The sequence below is a fragment of the Rhincodon typus genome, chromosome 7 (assembly GCF_021869965.1).
Source record: "Rhincodon typus isolate 14 chromosome 7, sRhiTyp1.1, whole genome shotgun sequence".
Classification (NCBI taxonomy): domain Eukaryota; kingdom Metazoa; phylum Chordata; class Chondrichthyes; order Orectolobiformes; family Rhincodontidae; genus Rhincodon; species Rhincodon typus.
In genome coordinates this window covers 70,961,987-70,979,139 of record NC_063338.1, presented here as the reverse complement: position 1 = coordinate 70,979,139, position 17,153 = coordinate 70,961,987, and the positions used below count along the sequence as shown (strand labels likewise).

At 40.4% G+C, this 17,153-nt stretch overlaps 1 protein-coding gene across 1 annotated transcript in view; it reads left to right on the top strand.

Annotated features, from left to right (window-relative positions):
- Nucleotides 1-17,153, top strand: part of LOC109911043 (low-density lipoprotein receptor-related protein 1-like) — a 1,753,343-nt gene that overhangs the window by 1,690,679 nt on the left and 45,511 nt on the right. The window contains exons 82-83 of the mRNA XM_048599379.1: nt 10,447-10,611; nt 13,062-13,223. Coding sequence (XP_048455336.1) covers nt 10,447-10,611; nt 13,062-13,223 — 327 coding nt within the window. The remainder of the gene's footprint in view (nt 1-10,446; nt 10,612-13,061; nt 13,224-17,153) is intronic.

The window sequence follows — 17,153 nt, the reverse complement described above, 5'->3', positions numbered from 1 at the left end:
TGCTTTTGAAGTGAAGTCACTATTTTAATGTAGGGAAATATGGGAGCTGACTGCACATAGCAAATTTCCATCAGTAATGAAGAATGATAATAATTAAGAATAGTAACAGGAACATTAATTACCAATGAAGAGGACGTCCTCAAAGCTATGGTAAATAAGGATATTGGGACACTGGATGAAATAAAAGAGGCATCAGAAAGGCTGGCAGGGTTTGAAGTTATTAAGTCACCTAGACCAGATAGGATGCACAGTACATTGCTGAGGGAAGTAAGTATAGAAATTGACAATTGATGGCCAGAATCTTCCAATCCACCCCATATGTCAGTTAACAGGAGGATTGCAACTTACCTTGGAGCTCATTTAATTAGGGTGAGAAAATAAGTTTGGCAATCACAGGCAGTTAGTTTAGTGTCGGGGTGGGGGGGGGGGGCGTGGGGGTTGGTGGGGGGCCTGTTGGGGTGGGGTGGGGGGGGAAGCCTTCTAGGAATGATATTCAAGAAAAAAATGGAAACTCATTTGGACAATCATGATTTACCAAAGCAATACTAGTGTGGATTTATTAAGGTCAAATTATGTTTGACTAATGTGACTTTATTTTATGAAGCAGCACAATTGGTTGATGATAGCAGTGCAGTTCATATTGGATGTCTTAGGCTTTCAAAACCAGATTGATGAAATACACATGTTAGGCTTATTAGCAAAATTGAAGCACTGGATTGAAAGAGAAAATCACAAAATTAATGCAAAATTGTTAGAAAAACAGAAAACAGAGAATTGTGACGAATGAGATAGCAGGAATTGCAGATGCTGGAGAATCTGAGATAACAAGGTGTAGAGCTGGATGAACACACGAGGCCAAGCAGCATCAGAGGTGCAGGAAGGCTCTGATGTTTCAGGCCTAGACCCTTCTTCAGAAAAATCTGAAAAAGGGTCTAGGCCCGAAACGTCAGCCTTCCTGCTCCTCTGATGCTGCTTGGCCTGCTGTGTTCATCCAGCTCTACATCTAATTGTGATGAATGGCTGTTTTCAGACAGAAGAAAGGTGTATAATGTCGTAGCCTAGGATTCTGTTTGTACAAAAAGACTGAAACAGATTTTAACTTTGCGATACAAGGAACAATTTTAAAACTTGCAGATGACATGAAATTTAGAAGAGTAGCAAACACTGGGGCAGATGATAATAGGCTTCAAGAGAACAAGGACAATGAGAGAACCAGACAGAAGAAATTCAATGCGCAAAGGTATGAGGCAATACATTTTGGTTGAAGGAAAGGCAGTGGCAATACAACAAAATGGTTCAATTTCAAAAGAAGTACAATGACAAGGGACTTGGGTATGTTTTTGCCCTTCCTGTGAAACCACTTTCCATGAATCAAAAACTAATAAATTCTTTAATGCAATATGTCAGTTTAGTAAAGCACATAGGATCCTGGGCTTAATAAACAGAGTCAGAAAGTACAAAAGCTAGAAAGGTATAGTTAACATACTTAAGAATACTGGCTGTGCTTCAGCTGGAGTAGTATCCAATTCTGGTTGCTAGTCTTTAGGAAGGATGGGAAGGCTTCAGAGACAATACAGAAGAGTTTTACTCGAGTGCTTCCTGGGATGAGAGGGATAACATTTAGATAGGATAAACAACTATGGCTTCTCCTCGTCAGAGTAGAATAAGCTAAGTGGAGATTTAATAAAGGATTTGGATAGAGTAAAGAGGGAGAAATGGTTACCAAAGGCTGATGAGCCAATAGTCATTGGGCACAGTTTTATGGTAAATAACAAAAGGACCAGAGGAAACAGGAAGAAAAATTCTTATGTAACAAAGGGCTAAGATTGGGAATGTGCTGTCAGGTAGGATGTTAGGCATAGCTTTTGTAGCCTTCAAAAGATAATTAGATACAGATTTAAAGGAGAAATAAATGAAAAATTATAAAGACTCAGGGAGGAGGACAATTTGTGTTGTATTTTGACAGAGCCAGCACAAATTTGATATGTAAAATAAAAACATTCATTTGTGATATACTATTTTATCAATTTTAGTCTTTTTTGACTAGTAATTCTGTCCTTTTCACTGTTTAAACTGTTAAAGCTTTAGTCTGTGCAAAGGCTCTAAAAGTTATTTCAAGAACACATGCCACTATAATGAGTAGCAAATCAAAAAAACACAGCCACTAGATCAGAAGGGACTGATCTTGTTACATGAACAGCTGTAAAAAAGTTAAGAAAAATCACTTCTCAAAAAAAGAGCTGTACCATGTGACATTCATCAAATGCCAGCATCGTAGTAAGCAAAATAGTTAAATTTAGAGTTTTCTTAATAATATTAATGAGAGGAAGTGGAAATAAGGATGAGATCAAAGCTGCAAACTAAACATTTAGGGATATATGACTTTGGAAAGGACAGGCAGGAAGGGTGCTGGGGTATCCTTGTTAATACAAGATGAAAAGAGTATGATAGCAAGAAATGATCTTGAATTAGAAGATGTGAATTAGAAGAAATAACAAGGGAACAAGACACTGTTAGGAGTAGTCTATTGACACTTTAACAGCTGTTATACTCTGTATTCTAAGATAATGAGAGCATGTACAAAAGGCAATATATTAATCATGGGTGACTTGATTCTTAATGTAAATTGAAACAATCAAATTGGCAAAGGTACAATTCTTCCACAAGGAAGAATCAATTGTGTGCATGCATGGCTATTTCCTAGAACAATACTTTGAAAGTCCAAACAATGAGCAAGCTATTTTGGACCTGATAGTTTGTAATGAGGCAGGTTTTAAAAAAAAAGAACCTGAGTAAAAGATCCCCTAGGAATCAGTGACCATAACATGGTATATTTAGCATTTTGTTTGAGAGTGAGAAACTTGAGTTGGGAACAATTATTTTAAGCTTAAACAAGGGTATTTACAGAGGAATAAAGACAGAGTTGGCTAGATGGGACTGGGGAAGGTGTTTGGCAGAAAAGTCGATAAACAATGGCAGATATTTAAGTAATTTGAAAATTGTTCATGCTTCCGAACAAAGGTATACCACAGAGAGGAAGAAGGATTCTAAAAAGTTATAAACCAATCAACCATGGTTAACCAAGGAAGTTAATGATAGTATCAAATTGAAAGAAAAAATGATACAACTGCGGCAAAGGTTAATCAGAGAAGTGGAAAAGTTTTAAAAGGGAAAAAACAAAAACAAAAGAAGGACAAAATAAGTCATGAGGTAAACTACAAAATAGTTGAAAAATTGACGGTAAGACCTTCTTTAAATACATAAAATAGAAGAGAGAGGCCAAGATGAACCTAGGCCCACCTATAAAATGAGGCAGGTGAAATAATAATGAGAAACCAGGAAATGGCAGAGGAGTTGAATAAATACTTTGAAACAGTCTTCATGGTAAAGGACATTAATTGCATTCCAAAGATATGAAATCAAAGAGCAAATGGTGCCGTAGAAATAAATATAGTATCTGTCACAAGAGAAAAGGTCCAAGAGAAACTAATTGTAAAGTCCATTAAAGCCTCTGTACCTGACCATTTTCTTCCTAGACTCCCAAAAGAAGTAGCTGCAGAGATAGTGGATGCCCTGGTAACAATCTTCCAAATGACACAAAAATGCGCAAAACACACATTCATTCACATTTTTGGAAGTAACTGTGTCTCGTGGTGTTTCTTCTAAATTATGAACAAACAAAAAATAAGTTGAATTGGATTATGAAGAATTGTCGCAGAGACTAAACTTGGCAGGTCGCTAATGTTTCAGAATGTAACTTTAAATCCAAAGGAATAATAAGATGGTGTCCCCTTGAGGAGACGGGATGCTCTGACTTTTTGAACCACTGCTGTCTGTTTGATGTAAATTCTCAGCCTAGCTACAATTTAAAAGTCAATTGGCTGAAGCTTGACATTGTATGCTATCAGTCATATTTAAATGTTTGATCTTTACAATCCTTAAAGGTCTCATTGGCAGTTAGAGATCAGTTGACAGCAATTTATTTGTAGATTGGGTATTCATGCCTTGAACACTGCCTTATGAAATGAATCACTGGGGCTGTAAGCAGTAATATCAAGCAGATTGAAGAATAATCATATGATTTTCACAGTCAATACTTTTTTGTATAATGGGGCTCCCTGGTTCACCATCTAAAGAGTCAATGGCAAATGTGTCCCCTCTAATAAGTGCAGCTCCACAGTCATTTAATACTTAAGGTGTTTAAGCACTGGCTGAACATAGGATTTCCAATGTTACCCATAGGACAGACCCATTTTATAGATTTGCCAGAAGCTGCCTACTTCCAGCAATGTCTGAACCAGTGGTGAACATGATTCAGATGCAAACAGTCCCCAACAGGTCTATGTCCTGGAGTCCACATTCAGGTAAGTGCTGAGAATGGAGGTGGGTGGGCTAGTTAGAGTAATTCTAGGATGTTTGAGAGGCTAGGAGTGAGGGAACACAATGCAGGCAGACCATGTGGAGCATTATCTAATATTGAAAGCCATTGATGGCAATACTCTTCTACCCTTCTCATCTAGAGGGTGGTGATGGCCTAGTGATATTATCGCTGGACTGTTAATCCAGAGACCAAGATAACTTTCTGAGTTTGAATCTCACCATGGCAGATGGTGGAATTTGAATTCGATAAATATCTGGCCTTAAGAATCTATCGATGACTGTGAATCCATTGTCAGATCGTAGAATCCTGACAGTGTGGAAACAGGCCCTTTGGCCCAACAAGTCCACACCAACCCTCAGATCATCCCACCCAGACCCATTCCCCTATCACCCACCTAATCTACACATCCCTGAACACTACAGGCAATTTAGCATGGCCAATCCATCTAGCCTGCACATCTTTGGACTGTGGGAGGAAACCTGAGCCCCCAGAGGAAACCCACGCAGACACGGGGAGAATGTGCAAGCTCCACACAGACAGTCGCCCAAGGGAAGAATTGAACCTGGATCCCTTAGTGGCCTCCACCACAAGCTGCTCCAAAAAGCTATCTCGTAGACATTCCACAAATTCCTTTTCTTGCAATCCGCTACCAACCTGATTTTCCCAGTCCACCTGCATAATCACTGTCACATGATCACTGTAACCTTACCTTTCTTACACACCTTTTCTGTCTCCTGATGTATCTTGTGTCCCACATCCTGACTACTGTTTGGAGGCGTGTACATAACTCCCTTTTTTTTTTATCTTTGCGGTTCCTCAATTCTACCCACACAGATTCGAGATCATCTGACCCTATATCGTTCCTTGCTATTGATTTAATTTCATTTCTTACTAACAAGGCAACCCCACCCACTCTGCCCACCTGCCTATCTTTTCGATAGGATGTATATCCTTGGATATTAAGATCCCAGTCCTGATCCCCTTGCAGCCATGTCTCCGCAATGCCCACCGCAGCATGCCTGCTAATTTAGATCTGCGCCACAAGCTCATTTACCTTATTTTGTACACTACATTCTTTCAGATACAACACCTTTGGCCCAGTATTTACCGTCCCTCTTCTCATTGTCATCCCTTTCTCGAGTGTGCTTAAAGTTAGATTCCGAACTCTTTCCAAACATTCTGTCCTATTTTGTGTTCTGAAGACTTTAATAACCTCTCCTGAGTTCCCGTTTCCTTTCATATTTTTCCACGCATTTGAATCCACCCCCACAGATGTTAACCTGCTGCTTTGTTTCCCATTGGCTATTATACTTCTTGGAGTTTTACCCCACCCTTCCCCCCTACTTTTTAGATAAAGTCCTGTTGACCACCCTATTTACTCTTTTCACTAGAACATTAGTCCCAGCTCGGTTCAAGTGGAGACTGTCCTAACAGTACAGATCCCTCCTGTTCCAATACTGATGCCAGTGCCCCATGGACAGGAATCCCTCTTTCCCACACCACCCTTTTAGCCGCATGTTTACGTCCCTTATTCTTGCGAATTTGGGCCAATTTGTGACATTTGCGCCACACAAATGCGAGGCTATGACCATCACCAATAAGAGACAATCTAACCACAGTCCCTTGACATTCAATGGTATTACCATCACCGAATCCCCCACTGTCAACATCCTGGGTGTTATCATATGACCAGAAACTCAACTGGACTCATCGCATAAACATAGTGGCTACAAGAGCAGGGCAGAAGCTAGGAATACTGTGGCAAGTAACTCACCTCCTGACTCCTCAAAGCCTGTCCACCAACTACAAGGCACAATTCAGGAGTGTGATGGAATACTCTCCATTTGCCTGGATGAGTGAAGCCCCAACAACACTCAAGAAGCTTGACACCATCCAGGACAAAGCAGTCCACTTGGTTGGCACTACGTCCACAAGCATCCATTCCCTCCACCACCAACGCTCAGGAGCAGCAGTGTGTACTATCTACAAGATAGCATTGTAGAAATTCACCAAAGATCCTCAGACAGCACCTTCCAAACCCACGACCACTTCCATCTAGAAGGACAGGGTCAGCAGACATATGGGAACACTACCACCTCCAAGATCCCCTTCAAGCTACTCACCATCCTGACTTGGAAATATATCACCGTTTCTTCACTGTTGCTGGGTCAAAATCCTGGAATTCCTTCCCTAATAGCATTGTGGGTCAACCCACAGCAGGAGGACTGCAGCAGCTCAAGAAGGCTGCTCATCACCACCTTCTCAAGGGCAACTAAGGATGGGTAAAAAGTGCTGGCCAGCCAGGGAACTCTAGACCCCACACCCCACAAATGAATAGAGGAATTTGCATGTGAATCAGGTAGTAATCCAGCTATTATAACCCTTGAGAACCTGTTCTTTAATTTAGTTCCTAATTCCTGATAATCTCTCAATAGGTCCTCCTTCCTAGCCTTGCCTATGTTGTTTTAGTCCCAGCATGGACCACAACAACTGGATCCTCCCCATCCCTCTCCAATATCCTTTCCAGCCAATCAGAGATATCTGTCACCCTGGCACCGGGCAGGCAAAACACCATGCGAGACTCTCGATCCTGCTTACAAAGGGTGCTATCAATCTCCCTGATTACAGAATCCCCTACAGCTACTACTTGTCTTTTTGCTCCCCCCTCTTGAATGGCCTCCCGTGCCACGGTGCCGTGGTCAGCTGGCTCATCCTTCATACAGCCCTGTTCCTCATCCATACAGGGAGTTAGTACCTGTTGAACAAGGTCAAAAGCTGAAGCTCCTCTGTTCCTGAATAAAGGATTCCTCTACCTCCCTCGTTTGCATTCACACTCTGCTGTGCCTGACCATTGACCAAATTTAAGGTACTTAATCTACCAGATGTGACTGCCTCCTGAAATAAAGCGTCTACGTGAACTGTCCCCCTTCCAGATGTGCCACAGTGCCCGAAGCTCGGACTCCAGCTCATCAATTCTGAGCAGAAGTTCCTCCATCAAGCAATATTTGCTGCAGATGTGGCCACTGCAGCTCGCAATGGGATCTACCAGCCCCCACATCATACAGCTACAGCACATCACCTACCCAGCCATCTCTATTTAGTTATTTAAGTTATTAGTTAGTCTTATTTCATGTTATGTATCACATTTTTGTCCCACCACATGTCTGACAGGTTAGCTATGTCAATGTTTCAAATCTCTGGCATCCATAGTCCTTTGTTTTATGATAACTATACCCATACTGTGTTGTTGACTAAAAACAGAAAGAACTCTGGAAACTGGAAATCAGAAACAAAAACAGAAATTGCTGGAAAAATTCAAAAGTTCTGGCAGCATATGTGGAGAGAAGTAAGAGTTAACATTTCAAGTCCAGTGATACTTCTTCAGAACTTCAAAATCCCAGATGTGCTGAGTTTTTCCAGCAACTTCTGTTTTTGTTTCTGTTGTTGACTATCTTCTAAATTATGATCCATTTAATCTAGGAGTTGGTTATCTCTTGTCCTTCATAGCAATATCATAGCAAAACATGCTCCACCACCAACACTTCCTCCATCCTTCAACCAATATACTTTAAATGAGTTAAATTTGTGCCTCAAATGTTCTTTGAAGCATCTTTTCTTCTATTAAATGTAACTGCAGTCATTATCCTGAATTATTCAATTCTAATTCTGAAAATGTTTCCACTTCAAATTGAATTCAAGAAATTGACTAAGAATTCAAAAAATACTCTTGTTCTGCATGGTTTAACTATTAAATGGATGAACTCACTGAACCACTGAGGGAATTGTAAATTTCTGATCAATATGCTACCATCTCAGGGAAAGCAGCTGGCAAAAGAAAGCCAGATTTAAAATGTCATCTTCTACTCTCTTGGACAGCACATTCAATTGGACAGAAAGTAACAAGAGACCCTGGGCAAAACAATCAGCAAAAACATGTCCCTCATTATCAACCTACAAAAAGGTACTGAAGAGGGACAGATAGGCTGATAAGAAAACAGATTCTGGTAGCACATGAATAGTGATGCAAATCAGGAAGGTAAAATGTTGCATGAGGGCCACCAATGAGTTCTCTCATGAGCAATCTGAATATGAAGTGTGCTTGCACATTTCAGCCTGTCGTTTCAATACATACAACAAATGTTTTAAAGATTTTTTTATTGCTCTGATACATAAACTGGTTTAAACTTGCATCTGCTCTTTGAAAGAACTATCCAATTTGTCTCATTCTCCAGCTATTTCTCTGGAGTCCTTCAAGCAATAATAATACAACTAAACAGTGTTGTAGGTAATTTCTGAGATCGATGCCGATGTAATGTGTCATTCCTCTGCAGCATTCAAGGAAATAATGTTACTATAGACCAGATAGCTTGCTATATTTGAAATAAAAAACAAATAAAAAGCCTAGAAAATCTGAGCAGACCAGACATCTGTGAAGACAGGGTCAATGTTTCAGGTCAGTGATCTCTCACAGGGCATGCTTCTGAAAATCGGCCATCGATCTAAAATGTTCACATTATCTCTTTCTACCGATGCTGCTTGTTTTGGTCAGTCTCTTAGCATTTTCTGTGTTTTTTTTAAATTCTTAATCCTAATCCTAATATATCCAACATTTAACTGTTTTATTTGTTTAGCTTGTGGTATAACTGAGATTTAGGTCAAATTGTTTTGTTTCAGTGTCAGAGCTTGCTGACTTTCAGAATTTCAATGGCACTGAGCAGTAGGCAATAGTCTAAGTAATATGGTTTGAATGATCCAAGGACAAATGTGACATGTTTGGATGAGATGACATTGATAAATCACTTCAACTTCACTTTTATGATTTATTGTGTCATTTCAATCACATCAGGTGTCACAGCCTTGTAACATATTCTAGTCTATGTGTTATTCTATATCTATCACATCAATGGAAATGAAAAGCATTCTTTCTGGTTTGACATGACAATACCTAAGTGGCATTCCAATATAGTCTTCTTTTAGGTACGTATTAAAAATAACCAAAATAGTTTTGAGCAGTCATATGATCTAATAAACAACTTTATCTGTAAGAGTCATTTATGAGTTATCCAATTAACTACACTTGTAAAGGTAAGTAACATATTACCACCTTTGTAAAACTAAAAGCTCCTGTATAACACCCAAAGAGGAAATTTTGATTCAATTCGATTAGGTGCTCCATAACCTGAAATGCCTAAATGAAAATAAAAGCAAAATACTGTGGAAATCTGAAACAAACACAGGAAATTCTGAAGGAACTCTGCAGCTCCAGCAACATCTGTAGAGAGAGAAATAGAGTTAACTTTTCCAGTCTGATAGAAGAATTCTGAAGAAGAGTCATCTCAGTCTTTAAAATATTCATTGTATTCCTTTTTCCACAGTTGCTACCAGAGCTGCCGAGTTGCCTAATTGAAAAAGTGAAATTCCCTTTTGGTTGCATTCATAAAATGCATTTTTTTTGAAATGGGGAGTTATCTTGAGTTTTTTTTATTGTTCATAACTGTTCATTTCCATCTGAGTTCAGATTCAAGTTTTGCCGAAATAGCATGAGCACATATACTTGATGAACACTCCAGCACAGTGCTATCTTTAGGACAAGCTAGCAAACTGGGGTCCCATCTTTCCTCTCAAATGAACATAAAACATCCCATAGCATGACAATAAGGAAGGACTAGGGAGTAGTCCTGACTTCTTGATTAATATCCACCTCAACCATCACCACTAGAACATATTATATAGTTATCAGATTGCTGTTTATAGGACTCGACTGTGTGAAATTTGTCAGCCACATTTCTGACTTTGCAACGGTGAATACACATCAGGAATACTTCATTTGTCCATAAAACGCATTATAAGATGTTGAGATCTGGATAAACACCATATGTAACCACTTTGGTGGATAATGTCTGGATGTGCCATTTTTGTCTCACTGCAGTTTTTTCTTTCCTTTCACAGTAGAATTTTTTGCAATAAGATACTGAAACTAAGTTGTTTTGAAATTAATATCTTGTTTCAAAATCTTAATGACAGATTGGATCTACTATCAATACTTTGTCCTGTTGCTATTTTAGGAAGTACCTGTAATCTAGTCTGTATGAATGGAGGAACTTGTTTTGTAAATGAACGGGACCAGCCAAAATGCAAGTGCAAGCCTCGTTATGCAGGACGGGAATGCGAAATGGATCAGTGCAAAGGATATTGTCAAAATGGAGGAATCTGTTCAGCATCAACGTTAGGTACTGTAAATCATCACCGAGCAATGAGAAATCGAATGTTTATCTGATTGCGGACTGCCTGCAATCTACTTTTCCTTGTGTTGTATAAACACAGCGATATTCAATGAAAAGAAAAGCTCTCACATTAGTGAATAGTGGAAACTGCATGTTAACAACCTTGAAAAAGAAAGTTTGACGGGTTTAGTGTTTTGCATTCACATCAGGAGTGTGGGCACACATCTCAATATTGTTGTCCTTCATGCAACACACCAATATGTTTTTCATTTGCAAGTACTGTCTAGCAGCTTTGCAATTTGAACTGAATGCTAAGATATGGAATGCAACCCAAGACTGGTCTAGCCTCAATATCAGTAGAGGAACTGTAAACTACATCTGAAAAACAGTCAAGGACAAATAAAGATAACAGCGCAAACTGAGGACAAAACTATTTATATGCAACAGATATTGAAACTAATTTACAAAAGTTTGTGTTCTTGTAGAAATTTAGTTTCCTCAATATTTTGTACTTTTTTGGAAGTAATGTTCATGTGCCATTTCTATCTTATTGCAGATTTGTGCAGCCTCCCGTAAGATATTTGTGATATTGCAGAAATTTCTTGTGATTTAAAGCCAAGCTTACAGAAGCATCTTCACTCAATATTGATTTAAATACTTATAATCAAGTGTAATGAGGTTGTCGACATGCTCTTCGAGCCGGTATGTTTGGTTGCAAATGTTTCATCACCCTGCTAGGTAACGTCATCAGTGCATATCCAGTGAAGCGTTGGTGTTCTGTCCTGCTTGTTACTTAAATGCCTCAGTTTGCTGGGGTGAAACGTGCTACTTCCGATTTTGTTTCTCAGTGGTTTGTACACAGGGTCTAATTCAATGTGTTTGTTGATGGAGTTCCGGTTGGAATACCAGGCCTCCAGGAATTCCCTGTCGTGTCTCTGTTTGGCCTGTGCGAATATCAATGTGTTGTCCCAGTCAAATTTTTGTCCCTCGTTGTCCGTGTGTAATGAGACAAGTGAGAATTTTTTGTTTCTCTTGGTGGCTAGTTTGTGGTCATGTATCTGTACAGTCAATTTTCTTCTGGTTTGGCCTATGTAGTGTTTCTTACAGTCCTTGCATGTTATTGTGTACATGACCCTAGTTTTACAGGTTTTGGGTATGGCAAAACTGAGGTCATATACAAAATACCACGCCATGAGACATGACCAATTCTCACTTGTCTCACTACACACAGACAACGAGGGACAGAAATTCGACTGGGACAACACATTGATATTCGCACAAGCCAAACAGAGACACGACAGGGAATTCCTGGAGGCCTGGTATTCCAACCGGAACTCCATTAACAAATACATTGAATTAGACCCTGTGTACAAACCACTGAGAAACAAAATCAAAAGTAATACCTATCAGCCCAGCAAACCAAGGCGTATAAATAACAGGCGTGACAGAACACCAACGCTTCACTGGACGCTCACTGACGATGTTACCTAACAGGGTGATGAAACGTTTGCAACCAAATCCACCAGCTCGGTGAGCAAGTCTATAACCTCATCCACAACCCAAGTTACAAATCTTCTCGAAACCTTTAAATCAAGTGTATTAAACACTTTGCATCTCGCCCATTTTGATACCTTATTCCTCAAAAGCCATTGTCCTTCACAGGCCTGCAGTTATAACAACTTGAGTTTAATGTCCCATTTGAATTATCAACAAAATATTGACAAAGAGTCCATTTGTGAATAGCACAGCTGAAATTCTTTATTGGTTTCAAGTTACTGGTTAAAAAAAAAATCTTATGCCACAGTTAAAAAGAAAAGTGCTGTAGTCAAATTGACATGCTGCACTAACCATGGAGTCATGCTGCAAGTCAGTGCTTAATTGTTTAGAGCACTGCTATCACTACCATTTCATGATGCATGTTTAAGTACAAACTTCAGCATATTATCAATATCCTGCATTTTACTTGCTAATGTACCTAATGAACCACACTGACAACCAATTGAAATTTATTTACGCACTGCAAGATCTTTATTTTCTTTTAAGTTATCCCAATTTATAATTTCCTTCTTTGGACAATGATTCATAAAGAAGGGCAAAATTCGGGTAAACGGAATTTAATTTGGAGACAGTACTAGTCTTCACAACAGGTGGGAGAGTAATGAGTCTGGAGCTGCTGAACTTAAATTCACTACTGTGCTCCTGTGTCTGGAATAAAATGAACTGTCGATCAAGCAGCCAAATGAATACCAGTCACAAGGCATCAGAAAAAAATCTCTGCTGTAGCAAATGCATCACCATTAATTAAATAGGTTGCCGAATTGGCTAAACTGTGATTTAACACTTTTGGATTGATCCAATTCAGGCTGTTGGCCCATTGCAATGCACGTTTCTAATATTGATTATATGGCTATTAAAGAGGCTTTATTTTACACATCTTTCTTTTCAACCATGTTTAGGAAAGCCAGCTTGTCGCTGTCCAATAGGATTCACTGGTCCAACTTGTAAGAAGAGAGTTTGCGACAGCTTCTGTCTCAATGAAGGCATTTGTGATGTGAACACAGGAAATCAGCCTTATTGTTACTGTCTACCAGATTTCACAGGGGACAGATGTCAATACAGTGAGTGTTATGACTCTAATATTTTGCATCAAAAGTTTGTATTGAGTTGAATTTAATAGAGTCGGCAGTGGTCTCATCCACTGGGTGGAAAGGCAGCGAAAAACCTTCCATGGTCATATCTGGAAACTCTGATAGTAAATGTCCATCAAGCAGAATGTCTTCAGGTTTTTCCTCATGCTATAAATGAAAAAAATCTGTGTCGAAGAGCTGCCAACCAATTGAATGGCCAATAGTTCTTCAGTCCTACTGGCATCTCAGGGATAGGTGCCTAGTGCTGGGAATTCAGAAGGCTATGAACAGCAACCATAGAGGAAGCCAAACAAGAAAGGTAAGCAGGGCATGCTTGCAAGAGCCAGTCATTGTAGACCCCAGCAAAGGTGGTTTCGTCTGGAGGACATGGGGGGTCTTCCAGCAAGGCAGCTATTGCTACTGCGGGGATTCTCTGTGGGTCACTGGGTACCTGATTTGGAGATTCTCCTCCCCATCTGCCAGCCTGAGGACACAGAGAGGCCACCAGGACAAATTAACATTGGTGGTGGAATGAGACACTTAAATATACCCTAATTTGCCTTAATTGGCCTCCGAGCAGCAAGGCTGGTCGCAACCTACCCTGTCCATGACCATCTCTATGCCCTTGTCCAATCCCTGACCTCCAGTCCTTATGCAGAGGGAACAAATGCTGAAAGTAGAAGCAAGGCTGAGAAGCTAATGAAGATATCAATACGCGCACGCACACACACACACACACACACACACACACACACACACACACAAACACACACAGAGTGTAAGTTTTATATGCATAGTGTGTAAGTTAAACACCAGGATGATGATGTCAGTTTTTTTCCACAGTGGTATTTGGAGTTAGAGAAAGAAGTAGTAGGCAAATTGTTTCAAGATTAAGGTAGCATGTGCAGGACTGAAATGATATTTGAAATGGCTGTGCTTTTTTGAAAAGAAGTGTTTACGTAGGAACTGCAGTCAATTAACTGGGGATTAAAGCAGTTCAAAATAAGTCTAAAGTAAATATAGATTTTAACAAGGCAGTTGATAAGTTCCAACATGACAGACTAAGCAGCAAAGTAAAAGCTGATGGGACCTAAAGCTAGGCAGTAAATTGGATCCATGTGTAGCTCAGGGACAGGAAACAAATGACAATAGTCACAGTTGGGGTCCCACAGGGCATTTTTTTAAATGATTCCAGAGGGTGTAGCCATCATTGGCAAGGCTGGCATCTGTTGCCATCACTAATGAGCTTTGAGAAGGTGTTGGACACTGCCTTCTTGAACTGCTGCGGGACATCCAGTGGGTAGCACCAACTGCTGGAGAAAGGAGCTCCAGAATTTTGATCCTGTGAGATTGAATGGACTGCAATATATTTGCAAATTAGGATGGTATTTTTATAGAGAAACTTGCAAGTCATAGTGTTCCCATGTATTTATTGCCCTGTTCAGGGCCATGATTTTGGAAGATGCTGTTGAAAGAGCCCTTATGAGTTTCTACAGTGCATCTTGGATGCTGTGCATCAGTGGTGGAGAGAGTAAATTTTAAAGTTGCTGGACAGGATGCCAATTAAATGAATTCCTTCTTACTGGATAGGATCAAGTTGTTATCGGAGTCACACTCATGCAGCCAAGTGCAGGTTATTTTGTGCACTCCTGAATTGTGTCTTATGGATGAAAGATAAGCTTTGGAAAATCCAAAGGATACCCAGAATCGTACCTTGCATTGTTCAGTTTCTGTTCAATGATAGCCCCAGGATGTTGGCCATTCAGTGGCAATTATGTTATTGCATGTTACGTTTATGTTTATTTATGTTATGTCAAGGAGCAATGGTTAGATTATCTCTTGTTGGAGATGGTCGTTGCCTGGTATTTGTGTGAAATCAATGTTTGTTTCTACTTATTAACTCAACCAGAATGTTATCCAGGTCTTGTCATATGTGGCACAGGTCACAGACTGATTCAGTATGCTTTGAGTATACTCTGGATGGAGAACTTTGATGATCATCAAAAAGAGTGGTTCAGTAGCACCACTTGTGAATGAGCTAAACGAACCATAAAGGACGTAATTGTTATGGGAAATGATGAGGGAACAAACAAGAGGGAAAAATTTACTTAGCTTCATTCCCACCAATCTACCTATGGCAGATGCATCCATCCATGATCGTATTAGTAAGAATGGAACTGCCACTGCATTTAATAGGATGGATTTCAAACAGATCTAGCAGCTCAAAACTGAGAAACAATGGGGTGTTGTGTGACATCAGCAGTAGCTGAATTGTGTTTGAGCACAATCTGTAATCTTATACCCTGCCATATTCAACCACTCTACCATTATCATCAGGAAGTAATGTCAGGAACAGCAACAAACATAACTAAAAATGAAGTGTCAGTCTGGTGAAACTACAACACAGGGCTACTTGCATGCCCAACAGTGAAAGCAGCATGCAATAGGCAGAGCTAAGCGATTCCATAATCAACAGATTAGATCTAAGATTGAAGAGGACAGAATATGGCAGATGGAGTTTAATGTGGATAAGTGCAAGGTTGTCCATTTTGCCTGGAAAAATGAAAGGGTAAATTATTATTTAAGTGGGAAGCAGTTTCAAAATGTGTGTCAGTGCAGAGGGATCTGGGTGTCCTTGTTTATAAGTTACAGAAAGTGAGTATGCAGGTGCAGCATATAATAATAAGAAAGGCAATATAGTCCTGGCATCTATTGCAAAAGGATTGGATTACAAAAGTTTAAAAGGGTTGTTACAATTACATAAGATTTTGGTGAGACCACACCATTATGTCCAGTTTTGGTCTCCTTACTTGAGGAAGGATGCACTTACACTGGCAGCATGTCAGAGGACGTTGACCAGGTTGATTCCAGGGATGAAAGGGCTGTTGTACGAGTAGCAATTGAATATCTTGGGCTTATCTTTGCTTCAGAAGAATGAGGGGAACCTGACTGAGGTACAAAAATGCTAAAGGGGCTTGATAAGGTGGATGTTGAACAGATGTTTCCGCCTTGTGGGACAGTATTGAATAAGAGGTCATAGATATAGAGTGAGGGGAGGTACGTTCAAAACTGAGATGAGGAAAAATTAGTTCTCTCAGAGGGTTGTGAATCTTTGGAACTCATTGCTCCAGAGTGCAAGTGGGATAAAGGGCTATTGGGACCAGGTAGGAAAGTGGAGTTGAGACCAGGATAAAATCAGTCATGATCATTTCAAATGGCTGACTGGGCTGGAAGTGCAGAATTGCCTACTCCTGCTTTTAATTCCTACGTTCCATCTGTTCTGTGTTCGTATCTACAATGGTTGGAGGCTCCACAAATGATCCCCATCCTCAATGTTGGGTGAGCCCAGCGCATCAGTGCAAAAGCATTTGCATCTATCTTCAGACAGAAGAGCTGAACAAATGATCCATCTCAACCTCCTCCTGATTTCTTAGCATCACAGATGTTGGTCTTTAGCCAATACAATTCAATCTATGTGAAATCGATAAGTCACTGAAGTAACCTGAGCAAGACTCTGGCAGCACGGTGTGGGAGGTGAAGCCTGGAATGGGACTGTAGTGGCAGCACGGTGTGGGCAGGTGAAGCCTGGAGTGGGACTGTAGCAGCAGCATGGTGTAGGCAGGTGAAGCCTGGAGTGGGTCTGTAGTGGCAGCGTGGTGTAGGCAGGTGAAGCCTGGAGTGGGACTGTAGCAGCAGCACGGTGTGGGCAGGTGAAGCCTGGAGTGGGTCTGTAGCGGCAGCATGGTGTGGGAGGTGAAGCCTGGAGTGGGTCTGTAGCGGCAGCATGGTGTGGGAGATGAAGCCTGGAATGGGACTGTAGCAGCAGCACCGTGTAGGCAGGTGAAGCCTGGAGTGGGTCTGTAGCGGCAGCATGGTGTAGGCAGGTGAAGCCTGGAGTGGGACTGTAGCGGCAGCATGGTG